Source organism: Lemur catta, chromosome 3 (genome assembly GCF_020740605.2).
Source record: "Lemur catta isolate mLemCat1 chromosome 3, mLemCat1.pri, whole genome shotgun sequence".
NCBI classification, from domain to species: Eukaryota; Metazoa; Chordata; class Mammalia; order Primates; family Lemuridae; genus Lemur; species Lemur catta.
In genome coordinates, this window is record NC_059130.1 from 49,902,623 (window position 1) to 49,924,182 (window position 21,560).

General features: G+C 33.1%; 1 protein-coding gene across 5 annotated transcripts in view; it reads right to left on the minus strand.

Annotated features, from left to right (window-relative positions):
- PTBP2 (polypyrimidine tract binding protein 2) overlaps positions 1 to 21,560 on the minus strand; it is a 74,785-nt gene that overhangs the window by 24,137 nt on the left and 29,088 nt on the right. For 4 of the 5 annotated variants that reach the window (XM_045547471.1, XM_045547474.1, XM_045547473.1 and 1 more), the window contains exons 4-8: positions 13,371 to 13,543; positions 12,305 to 12,448; positions 5,920 to 6,084; positions 5,717 to 5,827; positions 1,992 to 2,187 (exon numbers count right to left, since the gene is read on the minus strand). In XM_045547471.1, the coding sequence (XP_045403427.1) occupies positions 1,992 to 2,187; positions 5,717 to 5,827; positions 5,920 to 6,084; positions 12,305 to 12,448; positions 13,371 to 13,543 (789 nt within the window). The remainder of the gene's footprint in view (positions 1 to 1,991; positions 2,188 to 5,716; positions 5,828 to 5,919; positions 6,085 to 12,304; positions 12,449 to 13,370; positions 13,544 to 21,560) is intronic. The other variant, XM_045547475.1, reaches the window with a different exon arrangement.

The window sequence follows — 21,560 nt, forward strand, 5'->3', positions numbered from 1 at the left end:
GCCCAGTTATAACAAGATGCAAAACCATTAAAACAGGTAAAAAATGAAGTCACTTAGGAAGAGAAATTCACCATATTTTTACCACAAAACATTTTCCTTTTTCTTATGAGACAGAGACGTAGAAATAAAAATACATTATACTAAAAATTAACACAGAGCTGGCAGAAGACACTAGACAATTTATTAAGAACTGAGGAACTTAATGTTTTTAATGCAGAAATGTAGAACACTTAAAAATGATTAAAAGTATAGAGTGAGGCAGAAGTTAGTTGTGCTAGGGCTTCATAATCTTTTATGAAAAATACTTTATTTATTATTATTTTTTAAAAAATTTCACCAAGGTCATGAGATCATAAGGAAAACAGTGACGAATTCCCCATGAGAAGAATCCAGGTGTCTTCTAACTATGCCTCCACCCGGGATCCCTCTCCATCTAAATATACCCAGATGGGCAAATGCACATAGCTCCCTAGGGTCTAAGGAAGTGATTGTTGTCGTCCTTTGTTGATGCTAGCTCGAGTTTCTTGGTATTTTATCTTTAAACGGTTCCTTGAATGAGCTGCATGTCAATTTTTCAACTTCTCAGAAACTACATGTAAAATCTTGATGTCATCATCTACTTTATCTAAGTATTTTAAATAATGTATCTGCCAAGTGCTTAGCAGAATGCCTAGGATCTAGAAGCTATTTGATATATGTTGATTCTTTTCTATAATATAATCTCCATCAGTAAGAGTTTAATAATCTACACTGTAATTACAAGGGCTACGTTTTACTCATCATTGTCTCACTCTTGACTTTGCCTTTAAAAACTGCACACTATGAAACAGTCAATCTTATTAATTTGCAAGGAGAATTGAGGGAATTAAGACTTAAACTAGGCCCACACAATGATAGAGATTCTGTCAGGAAAAAGGGTAAGCAACCCAAAGCATCTACCAGAGTCAGGATAAACAGCTAAGGCTTATGCCAGATATATCAGGAAAATTGAATAAAGGGTCAGTTTTGTTTGAAGTCGCCAGAATTAATTTCAAATATCAACTGTTTCTCTTCTGCATTAAAGTGTCCCTAGTTATACATCCACATTAAATAAATATTTCTAAGAATTACTTCATTATAATACTTTTTTAAATTATGGATGTAAACCAAATTGTAAGAGCTAGTGTATCAACCACCAATTATGGGTTCCACAGGGATTAAAATCTTGACTTAAAGATAATCATACAAATACCAGAAATCAAGAAACAACTTCCCAAACACATCAAATAGAACTGTAAAATTCTACCTTAACATAAATCACTTAGTTTATTTTACTTACAAATTAACATTTTCCCTTGTTTTTTCCCCCTTCATCTTGACTCCACCAACTATTAGCTGCATATTTTTAAATGTATTTTTATTAAGTGGCTCAAATCCATTGTGGGACAAAGTGAAATGATTAAGACAAAATACAAATAAATAGCAAAAAAATTTTATAGAAAATTTCTCCTAGTTTAAATTATTTTTTAAAGGGGCTAAAATATGCTTTGAAAACACCTGTATGCCTACTCTCATTACATGTTTTGTCTATTAACATTTCACTGTTTCCATGCAGCGCTAAACTTAAACGATCAGATTAGCCCTAAAGAACAGGCACAGGGCCTTAGACCTAGAGAGTATGACAAGTTTAAAGTGTAAATATTTCACTAAGAATTCACCAGTATTTCTTCATTAGAACTTCTGTTCTTATGTTTTGGGAGTGATGTGAAAGAGAAGGCAAGGGTGGCAAAAGGAATAAAACTAACATAATTTCAATTATACTTATGTAGGACACTTTAGGTTTTTTCCAAAAGCATACACATGCTTTCTCACCTGAGAAAAACAAAATTCATAAAACTTAACAATTTGTTAAGGTCCAAAATAGGGGATTCATTATACTTACTGGAATTTAACAGGCACTTTCCCATTTGGCAAAATGGGAAAAAAAGTGGTATAGGCAATAAAAATCATACCTAAGAGGGAAGTCTCCTTGGCAAATGCTGCAGCAATAGCTGGGTCCAATGCAGGTTGTCCATCCCCAGATGGAAGATCCGGTCGAGTATAATCCCTACTTTTATCATTGTTGTATTTTACATTCAAATTCACAAGTTTGGAAAAATCAATCCTTAGGGTACAGCAAGCATTATAAATATTCTGACCATCTAGGGCCTGTAAAAGTGAATGAAGTATATTAGCAATCTAAAATAAGGAATAAAAATTAGCAAAAGTATGATTTTGACAATAAAACTCATCAATGAAAACCTGCACATAAAAGCTACCAGGAAAAGGATTCAAATTTCATACATCATACTTTGCTGTTCCAGCTGTACGTGTATTAGTTTCCACCTGAAACTATCTTCTTTAAGTAGAAAATGCTACTTAAATCTAAAATACAACCAACCAATTAAGAACCATGCTAATACTTTTAATTATAAAAAACAAAAAATTTTTAAAAAATTAGTAAGGGTCAAATACAGTCAGTCCTACCAAAGTAGTACCATACTAGTATGCATAATAAAGTTAATTTTACTCTACATATATTTATTGCTGTATGGCAGTACTTATATGAATTGGGATAGTTTTCAAAGGTAACTGCTATTTTATGCCACATTACATGAGGTTGCTTCACTACAGCATGTAATAGCAATTCCCATGAAATGGGGAAAAAAAACTACTATCACTCTTAACTGTTTAACCTGATCCAATGTCATTACAGGAAAAGTTCTTAAACAGAAGAGTGTCAGGTCTAGGCTTAAAAGCCTAGATTCAATTAGGTCATCTTGAGCAATTTACCCTCCCTGAATCTCAATTTCTTAATCTGGAAAACAGAGATGATAATAGCTGCTATGCTTCCTCATAGAGTAATTAAGACTAAATAAAAGATCATATGTGTGAAAGTATGCTGTGAATTATATGGGATTATGCTGCTGTTATGATTATCTTGGTTTTTTTCCTGCTCCTGTATAATTATCATTTTCAGTACATCTAGGTAACTGGGGAAAAAACTAGAGAATGGGGAAATATATTGTTAATTTTTCAGAAGAATAAACATGTCATGCTATGGAGAAAGTAAACCTCTATAGTTACTTAAGTATATAAAGCTTTTAATTCAAATATTCCTACTCTCTGGAAATATAAAACCTTTTTCCTTAATATACAAAATTAAGTTTCATGTGACTATATTTACCAAGCTAAAAACTAATCTAAAAAATAATTCAACATAAGTTCACCCACTTCAATACAGTGCTGGTAAAAACTCACTTCATACACATCAGGGTTTGAATTACATTTAGGTTACGCAAGGCACTTATCACATGAAAGTGGAAATCAAATATCAATTTTATCGGCCAGAATAACTATTAATTCAATATCCTGCTGTAAACGCAAACAAAGCATTGGAAATAGGTGTAGCACTCCTATAGGGAAAATGTGAGAAAAGTAATAGAATCTATGTTTCTATACAGCATACGATTATCAAAAGATGAGTAGCATAATTGACTCTTAGGTGACTACTTCAGTATTACTCAAAGAAAGAATGATATTTTATGAGAAAAGATATGACTTCAAATCATGCTATCTACATTAATGCTAAAAGTACAGTACTGATACAAAATTACCAAATCCTCACTAAGCAAACTTTTTTAGGGGCTGAGTTCTTCCCAAGCAATACTGAAGCAGACTGCCAAATTATCTACAATGAATATGCCAATTGTGAGGAAGCCCTTCGGAAATGGACATTTCCCTTTTATCATTTTTATGTAGATAGGAGATACACAAGTATACCTAAGGTATAAGAGCTAGAGCAATAAGCAAACAAGATGTACATTAAAACCACCTGTTAGCAAAGGAGGAGAGAAACCAAAGCTGAAGATGCATGAGAACAGGAATCCAGGCATTTTCAATAGCCGGCTAAAGTAAGGTGACCACAATAAGGTAAGAAGTAAAAGTCAAATTAAAATATATATGCAAGCTCAATTCATGCTCATATATTTGTAAAATCTACCCCGAAAATAACAGCAGCACACAAACCGGTCCTGTGGTTCACCAATCAGGAATGCAGTAATCTTGCTGGAGCAAAGATTTCTGACAGTAAAAGCTCAAGAAGACTGGCAGAAAGATCTTTCAAATGTGCCTACTCACAGTGAAAGTTTAGACAGCAAGCAAAAACAATCAGGAAAAATATTTTCATGTAAATTTAAAATCTATGGCTAAAACATGATAATCAAAAGACATGAAAGATATCAGACACAAAGTGGATAGTTAAAACAGCACAATGAAAAACTGCACATGGACTGAAAATATGAAAAGCCACAATAAAACTATTTCATTGCAATGTTTACTTTTTATTTATATAACTTAATTTTTGAAGAGATTGTTTAGTATCAGATTTAACAGATGTTCAGAGAAACCTATGCCTGAAAAGGCAATCATAGTAAGATTAGATTATATAACCTGAGAACCAGTGAGTAGCAACACACTGGAGAGAAAGGCTATCTGAAAGATAGATTGAAAAAATGTCTACCTTACAGATAGTGTGCATTATGATAAATTATTCACCTCTGAAAATCTTAGCATCCCCTTGTGACAGAGGAAGAAAAATCTGTTCTGTTTACAATATAAAGTAGTGGTCAGAAAAAAAATAAGATTATAGCACTTGGTAAATTATTACAAATGTATTATTACTTATAAAGTCTTTCTGCTACCTAAAGCTATTTTTGCTTCCCAAATGAGATTCTGAGGATAGAAATGCATTGAAACAGAAATAAAAAATATTCTGGGTTCCGTGGAAGTAATCTTGATCTGAAGGAAGCACTGAAGTATTAGAGACCATAATTAGTCTGAAAGTAAAAGAAAGAGTGAAAGGGAGAAAAACAGGTAAGACAAATGTAAGTAAAGACAGTTGATTTAATGGTTTCCTAATAATGGTTTAATAATGAATTTTTAATGGCTTAATAATGGAATAATGATGAGATATATGGCACAAAAAGTTAAAAAAGATAGAGCAAAGTAGATTTAATAAGATATACAAACAGAGGATTAAGGCATTTGGAAGTAAAGATGTGCTATGCAATTTTCAACAGTCCTCATGACATGGAAAATTTTACTTCTTTTAATTGTTTCTCACCAGCCATATATAACAACAACAAAAAAGACAAATGATGGGAATAAAAAGTAGACTAGGAATCTACTCAGAAAAATCTGTTTCCTAAATATCTTTAAAAAGAATATAGGATATAGTCCTAAATAACCTGAGAGCCTATCACAGCATCTGAGCCTCATCTGTATTGATATATATCGGCCAAACTATCTTGAAAACCAAATTTATTATTTTAAAGGTTCCTCTGGAAACCACTTAAAATCTTATACAGGTATGCATGCACAACACAAGCCTGCTATCTTCTCAAGAGCACAAAACTTTTGTTGTACCTAAATCAAACACAAATGTAAAATAATGTAAGTCTATGTTATGGATAACTACAGCTATCATTAGTCTAAAAATAAATATTTTTTTTATGACAAACACTAAGGTTTCCTAATATTATTTTAATGCCACCAATTTCTACCATCTATGATGCTACATGGTACGCTAAATTATGACAGGATTAATAAAATTAGCTATATTGACATAGTAATATATAAAAATACATATATATCAATGAAAAAAATACCACTATGGCAAAAAAAGCTCTAGACTTACTAATTTTGCTTGTTGAGCATTTACTGGATCACCATACTGAAGCAAAGCTTGAAACTGGTTATTTTTTGTAAATGTGATTATCTTCAATACAGCACCAAATTTAGAAAATATCTGTTAAAACATTAAAATCAAAACATTATTTATCTACTATATTAATTATTTCTCCAATTTATAAGTAAGTATGCAAATTAAATTAAACTTACTTGGTGAAGGACATCAAGTGTTACAGGGTAGTACATATTGTCAATAATTATTCTAAGTACTGGACTCTGAGCTGGAGTCACCGCACTCTCACTAACTGTGGTGCCACTAAGAGGAGTATTTGCTGTCTGGACAGCTGTCACAGCTTGAAGAACTGCTTGAGCACGCTGAAAATTAAGATTAAGTAGTTTAGAAACACACCCATTATGGTCACATACTTTGCTACATAATACACTATCAGTTCATTTATTTTCTAGAACATACATAAAATTTAATGCCCACTCAATAAATATTTGTGAGCACCTGCTTTGAGGCAGGTATTATTCGTTCATAATTCAAATACTGTATTAGTGTTTAGTTAAAAAATTATCTAGGTTTTGGGATCAACATTCAACAGGCAAATATAGGCAATGTAATTTATTCTCAAAAGAACAAAATTTAGTTTGGCAGATGTACATAACCAGAAAATGTTTTAAACAGAAACTTTTAGAGAACAATAAAACTTTAATCTAACATTATTCACTACATAAAACAGTTACATGGTAAATCTCAACAAGGAGATTACTGGATTATTCAAAAGACCTCCTATAAAGCTTATTACTTCTAATATAATCTTTAAAAAGGAATCTCAGTATACAAATAAGTCTTTTTTCATACCATTATTAACTTCTGACACCAAAATTTTTAGAACAAAGACTGTTGTGTACTCTGTACAAAACCAGAACATTTTCAGGAAAACTTTCAGATATAATATGAAGGTTATTTCCCATACATTTTACAGTATTGAATATACCATTAATTGTAAAATGCACTATTATTTTATGTGTGACTACTAAGACGTTGCCAATTAAACTCTGATGGATCAACTGCTGTAAGATACATCTTGATTTAAGAGATTTTAAAATGTGAAAAATATACATATAAAATTGAATACAGTATTTTTAGGAAATCTGTCAATAAAATCAAATGTTAAATGCTCCAAAAGAAAGCTTTTATTACTATTATGCCTTTCTTATTATTATTGTGACATGTTCTCTGATAAGGAAATAATTTCTACCTTATCTGGGGTCAGAAAACATATATAAAATAGTTAAATATCACAATGATGAATGCCTCTACACTGCTTTATAGTTTGAAAAATCTATTTTAGCAGATAAATAGAACACAAACTGCGCAGTGATGAAAAAAAGGGAAAGAGAATACAAAAGAATTAGGGCATTTATGGGCATAAACAATAATAGCCATTTTACTGAAATATTATATAACCAGGGATCACATAGCTTGAGACTCAAAGAGTCCACATATTTATCTAGACAAACCACATCATTTAAATATTATTTAAATAACAAACTGAAGTGACTGTGACTCATTAATTTAAACCCAACATTTTGAAACATGACAGATAGTTAATAGACACTTATACTACTATGGAAAAAGTCATTAAGAAAACAGGTAAAATTAGATTTCCAGAGCAACATTTACCTACTTAAATGTTTGAACATATTTAAATAAAACATTTTAAGTAGCTCATTACAATTTTACTTTCTTCATTAATGAATATGTTCTTACAAATGTATACCTATAACAAGAAGTATGGACTATCACAAAGTAGAAAAACACTAATTTCTACAGTTTCAAATAAAAAAAACGTGTTTTTAAAATAGGAATCACTTGATCATGGCAACTGTCACTCAGTCTGCTTTCCCTTACCAAACACTCACCAGTATTATCTTGGGTATCCTTCCAGAGATACCATCTACATATACAAGCATATATGTATATATCTATTACATACCTTTTTAGTACGATTTATTATTCTCCGTCTTTCTTTTTTAGCTTAATTATGTGCTCCCATATCAGTAACAAATGACTTCATACATGTCTTTTTCTAATTCATAGATTGTTGCAGTTGGCGTGCCAACCTAAACTTTAATTAATCTATCAAAATATTATACATACACAGTAAAGGACACAAATCCTAAGTGTACAAAACTCAATAAAATTCCACAAATTGGACATCTCTGTGAAATACATGCCCAGATAAAAAACAGATTATCATCAACACTCCAGAAGCCACATTCACGCTTCCTCCAAGTTATATAAATGGAATCATATCAGATTCTATCATATGTTCTACTTTGGTCTAGCTTCTTTCGATAATCATTATTTTATGAGGTACACCCATATTCTGCAGATACCACTCACCTGTTCATTCCTATTGCCATACAGTATTCCACTGAATGAATATACCACAAAATAGTCTACTGCTCCTAAACATTTGGATCATTTCCAGCTTTGAGCTACTACTATATAGTGTTTCATGAACTACCTCATATATATATATATATATATATCTGTGTGTGTGTATATATATATATATCTTTTGATATGCATATATAGATACACACGTTTTCTCAGGTATGTAACTAAGGAGCAGATAATTACTAAGTCAAAGAACACATACATGCTCAACTTTAGTAGACATTTCAAGTTTTCAAAAATAGTTCTACCAATTACATTCCCATCACTTATATATATATATATATATATGAGAATTCAAGTTTCTTTACACTGTCACAAACACTTGATGCTACTTCTCTTTTTAATTTCAATTAGTCTGGTATATATGCATGGTAATATCCCCCTGTGATTTTAATTTATATTTAACGCCCTCAATCCAAATCTAATCCACTCTTTGTGTATCGGAATGACTTTCTAAAGGAAAAAATAGCTAAAGGGAGAATTAAGGTATCTAGCATCTGGTCATGTGAAGTGTGGGGTGGAAGGGTGACACAAAGGCAGGCAGGCAAGCCACAATATTCCACATGTAAGTGAGAACACAGGGACATAATGGCAGCAAAAGACTGAAATCAAGAGAAAACATGGCAAGTTTGAGGATCTACCATTATTTTTCGGACAGAAGCACAAGTAAATAGGGCAGGACTAGCCGTAAGACAGAAAACAGAAATAGTAGTGATCTGAGAAAGGGCTTTGATCCCGAACATGAAAAGTACCTACTGCAGGGAGGTAACTTAGATTTCAGAAAGATATATACTGCCTGCACTAAGGAAAAAGAATTCAGGAGCAAAAAGTAAGAAAGCAGATTTGTAAGAGAACTGTTGTAATAATAGAGCCAAGAGGTGACTATGTCTGAAAAATAGAGTGGGAGAGATGACAAAACTAGGCAGATAATTAAGGTGAGTAAATTGATAGGTCTTGGTGATTTTATGAAGGGTTGTGGTTAACATACATATTCATTTGCCACTCTTTTGTTATGAAATCCTGTTAAAATGCCTATAGGTGAATGAATATAAAATGAAATAAACAAAAACACTGAAGAGAGCAAAGGTCACCATCAGCTGAAAATAATTTTATCACATTTTTAGAACACAGAAAATGAATGAAACCAAAGAGACAGAAGACACAGTGAATACATAGCAAACAGGGGTTACACTGGTTTGCCACAGGAACCAGATCAGAAATTAAAAGGTTCACAGAAGGGAGCGGGAGAAAACAAAAGGATAAATGGAACATCTAGCTAATGAACAAACACAGTTAAACACCCCTTCTCCCTCTCCTCTTGACCAACTTGCCCCTTCACCATTAAAAAACCAAAAGCAATTAAAAAGCCCTGCCTCAAAGAGAGTTTCTTGGCCAGAAGAAAGGCCTCTTTGGCATTTGGGGGTGGGTGGGGCTTGGGGTGGATGTACCAGCTTATAATCCAACTCATTACTTTACCCTAGAGGAAAGCATGCAAGTCCAATAAACCCTAATTGTCCATTGTGAAATATGAACAGACAAAAAAGGGGGGAGAGTGAGAACAAGATAAACATAAAAGCTAACAATGAAGAAAAGTTAATTGATCGTGAGGTATTTTTAAAATACTATAATTAGTATTCTCAAAGAACTGTAAAGTCCCTAAGATATGACCAAACACAATGCAAAAAGGATAATCAAAGAAGACAGAAGGGCTTTTGAAAATTAAAAATATGATTACAAAAATTTTTTCTTCAACAGAAGGAACTCTGCATTGATTATTCCTTCTGTCTGGAATAAGTGGCTTATTCCTTCATCACTTTACAGTTCATTATTCAAATATCCCTTCTCAATGGGACTTGCACTGGTCATCCTATTTAAAATTTCAAGGCCCCCTCTCACACAGACATCTAACTATAGACGCCCTATCTTTATTCTTTACATGTTCCTTTCACTTAAACCTTTTAAAATGAAAATGTGCTCATAAATTACATTAATAAAAATAATAAATAAAATTGGGATATCAAATGCCATTTTAAGAGGACATTGTGCTGAGTGAAATAAGCCAGGCATAGAGAGACAAATACTACATGATCTCATATGTGGAACCTAAAAAAAGTTGAATTCGTATTCATTAATTCATTCTGGTTACTAGAGGCTGGGAACAGGGAAGGAGGAGTGGACAGGGAAAGGGGAGATGCTGGTCAAAAGCAATAGTTTCAGTTAGGGAGAATAGGTTCTGGTGCTCTACTAAATAGCATGGCAACTACAGTTAACAATAATGTATTGCTGTGATACTGTAAAATATATATTTGGTCTTCAACCTATTTCCTGGTACACAACTCCTAAAATCCTTGGAATTGCCAAAGTAATGTCTTTTTGTATGCTACTGAGTTGACTGATGGCTGGCAGCCCCCTTCAGGATAGGGGCTGGTGGCCTGAAAGACTAAAGCATGATTAGAGGGTAGGGACTTTCATTCCCACCTCCACAACCTCCAGGGAGGAAAAAAAGAGTTGAAAGTTAAGGTGGTCACCAATGGCCAATGGTTTAATCAATCATGCCTATGTAATGAAGTCTCCGTAAGATCCCAAAAAGACAGGAGAGCTTCTAGGATAGTTGAACATGTGGAAGTCCCTGGAGGGGTAGCACACCCAGAGACGGCATGGAAGCTCCCTGCCCTTTCTCATACCTTGCCCTATGCATTTTTTCATCTGCATCTTTGTAATATTATTTATAAGATACTGGTAAACATCTGTAAAACAAAAAGGAGATCATGGGAACCACCAGTTAAAGTTGTTTGGTTCTAGAGGCCTGATCTGCAACTGGTCAGAAGGGAAGGGGGTTGTCTTGTGGGACTGAGCCCTCAATCTGTGGAACGTGAAGCTATAGCCAAGTAGGTGGTGTAGGAACTGAATTGGGCTGGAGGACACCTAGCTGGTGTCTGCTGCAAAACTGACTGCTTGCTTGGTGTACAGGGAAAAATTCCTCCATATTTGGTCACAAAGTCTTCCATGTTAATTGTTGTGCTGTGAGAGCAGAAGAGAAATAGTTTGGGTCTTTCCACATTCAACTGCATATTTCAAAATAGCTAAAAGAAGGATTTTAAATGTTCTTACCACGTAGAAATAACTATTTGAGGTGATGGATATGTTGGCCTAATTTGATCATTCCACAAGGTATATATGTACCATGACATCACACTATATCCCATAAACATATATAATTATTTGTTAATAAAAACAAAATAAGTAAAAAATTAAATAAATAAAGGCAAAAAAACTAAGTAAAAATAGAGCAGACGTTTTCTTTTGGTATACTTCTTCATGATAAATTCTTGGAAGTATACATTCTTGTTCAAAAGAAATAGAAAATGTATTATCAAATTATAAAAAGCTGAAATTTTAGCCCTATCTTTAAGGCAAAAATTTACAAGCTTATTTTTCATAAATTATGAAAATGATTTCAAGTCCCTGTTTGTGAAGAGACAAATATATCTATAAGAAATTATTTTCCATTAAATTTTCATTAAGACAGTTTATTTTACTGAAACAGAAAGATAGTTTAAAAATGATATTAAAAGAGCTAAAAATCTTCAGACAATTATAGCAGTCCTACATATTTAAGTCTAAAAACATTCTTATAATACATTAATTTTAAATAATATCTTTCACACTGTATTTTTAAAACATCAATACATTCCTTTATTTTTCATCTATGTTTTTTCCAGGAAAATCAATTAACACACTCTTCAAAAGGAATTTTTCCACAAGAAATTAAGACCTATAAAAAGTCAAATAACCAAAGGCACTGAACTTCATACCTTAAAGTCCAAGTAGAAGAATTGTATATATCGTTTACCCTAATAAGTCCTACCTCTTAAATAGTTTTTACACAAAAATTTTAACTTGTAATAAGAAAAAAGAATATTTTTGAGCAGGGCTTTAAAGGAATTTAAAACTCCATGATATGTAATATTTTGGGACATTCTGCATGAAAATATCATAAAGATAATAAGAAAACACCTATAGAAACATTTTCTGAGTGGTTAAATATTTTATTTCCCATTACTATGTTTATAAGATTCTTAATATGTTCTAGGCCATTTTAATTATGTACCTACACATACTCACTTGGTTTAATGTATTATCTGTCTTTAGCTCTTTGTGATTGGAATACTGGATATAAATCGGTTGGTTACGAAGATGAGGTGTCACAGCAGAATAGTAATTAACCATAGTAATAGCTGCTTCCTCTGTTGCTAGCTCCAAAAATGCCTGAAAATAACAAAAATTATAATGTACATTAAATTCAAATAAATTTCAATATCTGTGTAATCTATGCAGCTGACTTAAAAAAATCAACTATCTAGAATATAACCTTTCAAGTTACATTTAAATGTTCTGATAAGTTGAATTAAAATTCTCTTAATGAAGTTTAGGTATACGATTAAACCTAATCTCAGAAGAAAACTGAGTACCTGGTGCTTCTGCCTTTCACCTATGGTCTTCCACACCCTACAAATCTATTTCCCCCAACAAAAGCTAGAGAAAATGTAGCATCAGAATTTTACTACCTCTATCCTAGGGTATATGAGATCTCAAAAGTTGTTTCATAAGCCATATAATTATATACGAAGAAAAAAATTAAAAATGTCAGATTAACTATAACATTAACTATAATCACAGGAATGTTATTAATTAAACTTTATTAAATTCTTTTAAATGATAGCATTAAAAATTTTTAAATAAAATTTCATATTTAATATATCTTCGCCCTAATGATATAGTTACACCTATTAAAAGAAGAATATCCAGGATTACTCCCTAATTTCTGCTAATGCTACCGGATATCATTACTGATATCTGATATCACAAAGAACAGAGCCATATTTGTATTTGTATTTCCCACAGTTTCATTATAACAAGTAAAGTCTTAAAGTGTTAAATTTAGAACACTGTTCCAGTAGAGTCATAAAGTAAACTCAAAAGGCAAAATCTCAACACTATGGTGACCCTTCACTTTGGCTATCTACCATTAGTTTCCCACAGACATCCACCAAGAAAAGTTAACGTAAGACTTCTGTTACTTTTTTCCAGAAAATGAACCTATTTTCTACCCTTTTATTAGGTGACAGTTAATTCATACATGTTGGATAGTCTGGAGTTTAACATTTCATAAACCCTAAAAGAACTGTACCTGATTTTTTCCTTTCAGCATAAGGATGTTGGTCACCTTACCAAAAGGTAAGCCTAAAGCAATAACTTCAGTTTCTGTCACTTCCCCAGGTAATTTTCGAATATGAAGTACACGAGAAGGCGCACCATCCATTTTATCTTCTCCTTTAAACTTTTTACTATCATTACCATTGGCTGAAAGACATTAAAAAATAGTCTCTATATATTAACAATAAAAGAATATAGTAATTTTCCTCATTTGTGTAAAAAACTACAAAACAAATTTTAAAAAACCTTAAAAACATACCTGGGTATACCTGAATAACTCCTAAAAATTAAAAAAACTGAGCTTTCAAAGGAATAGAGAAAATCATATCCATCACTTATTACTAAATGAATATCAGTTAAGATTGTCATTAAGTAATATGTTTATGAACAGTATATGTAAAGAGTAGTAAGTGATAAGCAAAAACATTAAAATGCAATCTCAAAGAAACTGTAAAATGACTACAGAATATAATTACAGCCATGTACCACACAATTACATTTTGGTCAACAATGGGCCACATATACAATGGTGGTGCCACATATTATGTTTTTACTGCACCTTTTCTATTATTTAGATATGTTTAAATACATATATACTTAACACTGTGTTACAACCACCTTCAGTATTCAGTGTAGTTAACATGCCATACAGGTATGTAGCCTAGGCACAATAGGCTACACCACATTGCCTAGGTATGCACTAAGCTATACCATGAAGGTTTGTGTAAGTACATTCTATGATGTTTGCACAATGACAAAATCACCTAACAAAGCATTTCTTAAAACATAACCTCATCATTAAGTGAGGCATGACTGTATCTTGCAATTTAATCATCTTATGACAGACTAACAGAAATACCAAAAAAAAAAAAAAGTGAAAAAACTGAGTTGGCAAAAATTATGAAGATTATAATTTTACCTGAAAAATTATAAATTGTTCAATTTCAAAAATGTTGTACTCAAAAGTGGGATCAAAGGAGGCAATGCTATAAAAATGACTATGTAGTTAATCCACATTATGGCTTATCTACACTGAGCCTTTCCTAATGTTAGTATTATCACCTAATCTATCTACTTAAATATTTTGTGCTATTAACATCAATATACTATGAATCAGTCATGAAATTAATTATTCTGTTACCCTGAGCTTTAAAGTAAACTAGTATATTTCAATCAACAAATTAGTTACCTGCCTTTTCATTCCAAAGCTTCACCAAAAGCAAAAATGTTAAAGATGCCTATGACGTAGGCGGTGTTTTATGTAGAATTATTTGAAGAACTTTTAGTCTATTCACTATGCCAGATTGATGGTTCTTAATCTTCTATGGACTCAAGGATATTTCTCAGACTCTAACTAAAATGAAGGATCCTTACACATTCAGAAATATACATAGATACTCCATTTTGAATAAAATCTTGGGTACTTTACAGTATTTGCCAAAACATTCAACACAATCTATAAACAATATCGTGTATGTATATTCAACAATATCTATAAAACTCTAAGATCATCTTGATCTTCTTTAAGTATTTTCAAAATTCATTCACTCATGAATTCTTTAAACATTTACTGAATATCAAAGACGTGCCTAGTACTGTTTTAGGCTCTGGAGATAAAACAATGAACAAGGTAAATATGACTGCTGATGCTCTATAGTCTAATGGGAAAGGTGGACTGCATGAATCAGATAATGTCTTATAGTGATAAGTGCTATAAAGAAAGTAAAACAGTGATGTGATTAAAAGTGAATTCGCCAATGACTGGGAGAGAGTGGTGGTAATGACTTTATTGTATAACCACAGAAGGTATTTCTAGGAGAAAATAATATGTGAACTCACTTGGTAATTTACCTGTCAAGCTATACTTAAGTTATATTTTACTCTAAGAGTTTCACTTAGGCTTATATACTTGAATGGCCAGCCAATGCATTTAAAAATCCCCTTAGGTTGCCTTTGTACAGAAGAGGAGTAAACTATGGTTTCTGAACATACTACCCTGAAAATCTTGGCTGGCTAGCTCAGCATCACTCCAAAAATAAGAAAAACTACAGGAAGCTATCCATACCTCCTTTCATTACTGAGGAAGGTTTGTGCATGCACAGGCACCTGAACTTGTCAAAAAGAAGAAAGAGGCTAAACTTTCTACTTTATGGTATCTTATTTAACAAAATCATCACTGGGTCTGTTAATTGAAAATGTAAAGTTAAAACAAGGGGAATGAAAAAACTACATACATAACTTAAAACATGGAACTGGCATACAGGCATATTCTTCCAATGCAGGACTAAGGCCTTTTTTTGGCCAAAACAGTCTGAGTTCAGAAACCTGATAGTTTGTTCTTGTTCATTAGTTTGAATAACAAGGACAAATATTTCATAATCCAACCTAGAGACCCATGTGTTATAGCTGTGGTATTAGGATATTCAAAACAGCAAATTTCAGCTCTTCTAATATGGTCTGTCCTTCCTTCTGGGAGAAAGGTAAGCAAAAACCCACCAAAATAAAGATTCTACCTATCACTGTACCTGTAAGGGGCAAAAAAGCTTCTTTTTCACATGATTTTCAGAATATAATTTCCAAAATGCAAAAGCCTACCTAAACCTATTATTAAGGGAATAGTTTATTATTTTGGATTTGTATTGGATACTTTCTGAATGGTGCATGGCAGGCAGAAGTCAAACAGCTAAATAACATAGAAAGAAGGTGGTATACTTTTGAATCAAGGATTAAGATAAACATCTGGGTTTCTTAGAAAAATATAGAAAATATAATTTTATTTTCCATCAATATTTAACATTCACTGAAAGTCAACTACATGCCAGGCAACTGACAACTCTAAGATCACTATTATCGTGACCTATTAATGTCATTTATAGGCTAAAGAGCTAGTTAAATGCCCAAAGTCAGGTCAGACAGTTACCAAGTGGTAGAAAGTAAGAAAAGAAGAAAGAAAAGAAAGAAAGGGAAAGTAGGGAAGGGAAGGAAGGGAGGAAGGAAAAAGAAAGAAAAGGGAGGAAGGGAGGAAAAGAAGGAAAGGAAAAGGAAAGGGAAAAGGGGAAAGGGGGAAAGGGAAAAAAAGGAAAGAGAGAGAGAGAGGGAGAGGGAGACAGGAGTAGAAAAAGGATTAAAACTCAGGGAGTGTGACTCCACAGCCTGTGGAGGTTTTCTTTCACGTTTTAGAGACAGGGTCTCACTCTATTGCCTGGGCTAGTGTGCAGTGGTGTCATCACAGGTCACCGCGCAACCTCAAACTCTGGGGCTCAAGCAATCTTCCTGCCTCAGCTTCCTGAGTAGCTGGGACTACACATGTGTGTCACCACACCCAGCTAATTTTTCTATTTTTTGTAGAGACAGGCTCTCCCATGTTTTTCAGGCTGGTCTCGAACTCCTGGCCTCAAGTGATCCTCCTCCTTCAGCTTCCCAAAGTGCTAGGATTACAGGTGTCAGCCAACATGCCCTGCCTGGTCTGTGCTCTTAAACCACTATACTACAAAAGGATCCCAAAGACAAACTTCACATTATACATGGGTGGCTTAAAAAAGATCTGTCTTCTGCTCCCAAAGACCAAGCCAAAATTTACACTACCTGATACTATTTCAGTTAGTTAATAGCTTCAAAAGATGGCTACTAAGTATTCTTATCCTAGTACTAAACATTATGAAAGTCTTCACTTCAAATAATTGATACTATGAGAATGTGCAACAGGAAATGGAACTCCTTTAATCATAACGAAGCCTATTTTCATATATAAAAACACCCGAAGCCTAGGAAAAAAAAAGGGGCCAAAGAGAAAGGCTGGCCCTCAGCTTATGAAACACGTAGGCCATTCATTTATCACTCTATCAGAGAAGTAAGTAGAATTGGGTCTATTAGGGTTACAGTTCTATGATTCTTCAGAAGACAACAGAATAATCTGAATTTCTTCCCATGATCCTTTCCTTCCATTCCCCCAGTAAACCCAGAAACTTTTGTTTGGGTATGTAAAACTAGTAATAATGCAAATAATTTTAGGACTTTATGTTCAATTAACAAGGCATGTGGTAATATACTAATGGTACAAATCTTTAAGTACATACCATTTTCTATACCTTATTCAGCTCTTTTAAAAGCCTTTGCTTAGGGAGGATGTTCATTTACTCATAAATTCAAAACAAATAAAATTTTAAAACCGTTTCTACTTAAACACTTCCTTCTAAGCTCAAAACTGGATTTCTACATCAATTCTAGAGTCAACCATCTTCACCTCTGATCAGTCCATCACTTTTCTCCTCCTGACTGATCTTTCTTCTCCATTGGCTTTTATCTGCAACTTTCAAATAAATGGGTCTTACCAAGATCATGGTTAATTTTAAAATCACCACATCCATCAGTGACCAGGGAACTGTGAACCCTCTCCTCCTTACTGAATTTGTCTGTTCTCATAGCAACCCTAACAATTTCTACTTCTACTTTTCTTCCCCTGACTTATCTGATACCTGCTTTGAACCTTCTGCTTGCTCATTCATTCCCCAAAATTGTTAGTTTCCCAAGCTCTTTTGGCCCCAGGTCCTTCCTATCTTTACCTGATCATTATAAACACTCCAGCACCTGGGTTTTGCCATCAATTTATTTGTAAATATATTATTTTAGTCCCACTCATTCACTAATATACTTTCAACTGCATACCCACATAAAGTGCAACAGTTCAAAACTTTATACTTCATCTGTCCAGAGAAAACTATTTGACAAATATAAGTACATCTTCATTCTCCAAGACTTTCAGACTAATGCATTTATAAAAGTTTTGGTAACTCCTTTTATTATCAAATATGATACTGAGAGGCAAAGCAGTTTTAATTCTAAGCAGTTTTAATCAGACTTAAAGGCAAAGCACGGTGTTACAGAAGCTGCTGGCTCTAGGAAAAAAATAAAAAGACTCTAAGAAAAATGAATGCCAGTATTCATTTTTATACAAGAAACAGAAATTTCAAAGAGTTAATCAGAAAAAAAAGAGCAGATACATACAGATAGATGGTACTTGTTATTCTGCTGGCTGTTTATTTAACTCCAACACCCACCACATAAAAAGCCTCACTAGGCTTACTGTAAAAAGATGGCTGTAACTCTGCATTTCCAAGTAGCTGCAAAGCCTAGGTGCCAAAAGTACCTTACGCATGAGCTAGAAAAATATAGAAGGCTCCTAAAAGAAGGCTCTCATTACCTCTATATGCAAGAAGACATGTTAGAACCCTCACAAACATTCAATCTGTGAAATAACCTGTTTGGAATATTCTCAAAAGCATTGTAACAAAATGAAAGAGCATCACATCAAAAATGTCTGTAAAAATTAAAGTGAAAATCTCAGAGTTCTGAGTAAGGTGTACCAAAATCTATAGGATGATTTCAGTGCTTTCACTTAAAGCAAAAGTCACTTTTAGCAGTAGTAAATAAATCCTGCTATTACAGAGTAACAATCAGCACTGGCAGAAATATGTATACCTAAAGGGATAGTCCACTTCCATAGCTATAAAGAAATGACTAAAAAATTAAAGAGACTATACCTTCCAATTGTCAACCCTCTGCCCACTGCCAAAGAGTTACAAATTCCTTTCAATAAAATCTAATTCCAATGCTAGATGGGGCTACTTCTATTTTTTTAATATTTTACTTCTATTTCTCCTGAAGGAACTAATTTATTACAAAATATTCTTATTATATCAACTTATGAGATATTTACCTGAGATTAAGTTTCTGATAATATTTCTTACTTCTAAAGTCAATTTTTTCTTTGACACAAAGTATCTGTTCAATAGGTAAGAGAAGGAAAGTCTGGATAGGTAACGGAAAGGCTGTTGAGGGATAGTTTTGGAAACAGAATTCAGTTAGAAGAAACACTTTGGATAAAGCTGGCAGTTGGAACATAAAAATGAAATCCTGTTCTATATTTGAAAACCAGGAAGTGTCCTTGTAACACTGTCAGCAAAAGTCCTTTTGAGTCATCTGAACCATAGGGAATATTTTTCCAGGCAAATATAATCACAAGTTTTTAAAGGTTTTTTTATGGTATCTGCTCTTATGAGCAACAGTATTCAAATTGGTGCATTAGAACATACGTAAGACTTTGATTTTTGTTAGGAAAAAAAACAAATCTTAAAACTCAAATGTTTTCTCTGTACATAGAGGTTAAATAAATTGATCGCCTGTACATTTCTCATGGTAAAACAAGACTTTAAGGAATTTTCATTCCATCACCTCAAAACGATTACACTGATTCTTTGGTCATAAAGCACATTATGTATCATTCCTAAACATACTTTAAAAAATGGAAGAGTCATAGATTCATTCTTTCCACCAAAAATCTTCTTTTCCACTTTTTCCCCTTTGTTAATGGTACCATCATCAACCTAGTGATTCTAAAACTAGCATTTTCCCCAAACTCATCTTCTTCCAAATAACTGAGTTGTAATTTCGTATTTTTCTCTTAAACTTTTTATTTTGAAATAATTCATATTTACAAAAGAGTTATAAAGATAGTACATAGATTTCCCACATGTAACTTCTTGATACATCATTTCCTGCATATCCTTCTTCCAAGACCCTAAAATTCATGAACTTGCTATCTCTAAAGTAGATTATTATAAAGTTTTTGACTACTCTCCCCTATATACATTACTGGCCCTGGCCCCTTGAAATATAAATGGAACAAAACTCCTTTCTATAATGTAAATCTATTAATAAAGTTCAAGCAATATATATACACACACACACACACACACACACACACACTTTTAACATTTCATATTCCAACAAAAGTACTTGTTCCCAAAAACAATCTACTGTTTTCAACAAATTTTGGATATTTTACAACTTAATTGATATAGAACATTTCCATCACCCCAGAAAAGCCCTTTCTACTTCCTGTTAAGCTCCCAACATACACAGCCATCCATTATTCTAAACTAAAAACTTATTATCTGCTCTTTAACTTCATAGAAATATTATAGAACCACACAGTTATATACTATTATGTCTGGCTTCTTTTACTCCATTTAATGTTTCGTATTCACCCATGTTATTGCATGTATTAATAACCATTCTTTTTAATAGTAATGAGTAGCAATCCACTGTCTGGCTATACTACAATTTATCCATTTTCCTGTTAGACATTTGGGTTATGTCAAGTTTGGGACCATTATCAATAAAGGTCTTGATATACATATTTGTACAAGTCTTGTACATTGTCACTGGATAAAAAACTAAAAGTAGAAGTACTACATCATAAGTTAGTTTGGCATAAGAAAATGCCAAACTGTCTTCCCAACTATTTTATATCCTCCGCAGCAATAAGATAGTTCTATACCTTCATCAATATTTGGTGTTGCCAATCTGTTTAATTTTAGCTGTTCTAGTTGGTGTGAAGGCTATATCATAATGGTTTTGTGTTTACTTCATAACTAATGTATCTTTTTATGTACTTATTACCCATTCTTATAACTTTTGTCCATTTTTTAAAATTGGGCTGTTCATATTATCAAAGTGTAAGAGTCCTTTACAAATACTTTAGGATATGGGCCCTTTGTCAGATATATGCATTGATATGTGAATATTATTCTGTTCCAGTCTTGCCTTGTCTTTTCATTGTCTTGATGTCTTTTGATGAGCAAATTTCCCCTTTTGATCAAGTTTATAATCACTTTATGATTAGTGTTTTTTGTATCTTTGCTAAGAAATCATTTACTCCAACGTTTATGAGTTTACCCTGTGATTTTTACTAAAAGCTTTATATAGTTTTTACAGTTTAGTACATACTTAATCTCATTTTTCTGTATGGTATGACGTAGGTGTAAGGTTTCTTTGAAGTAGCTGGCGCCAGAGGAAGAAAGACAGGCAGAGTAGAAAGGGATAAGTAAAGAGGATTTATTGGAGCGCTCCCGGGTGGCGGTAATGAGTCCCTGAGAGAGAGGGACCCGGGCGAGCCTCAGGGGACCCATGGAGTGGTACCAGAGAGGCCGTGCCACCCAGAAGTCTGAGTGGGTTTATGTAGGTTCTTAAGACTGGGGGAATAGGAGTTTCTTCGGCCAGGAGATGGTGCAAGGAGTGAGGAATTTCTTTGTTTCAGCTTTAGGGTGGGCATTCAGAAATAGGAGGGGCTTCTTCTTTTTTCATTAGGGAAGGGAGGGGTACC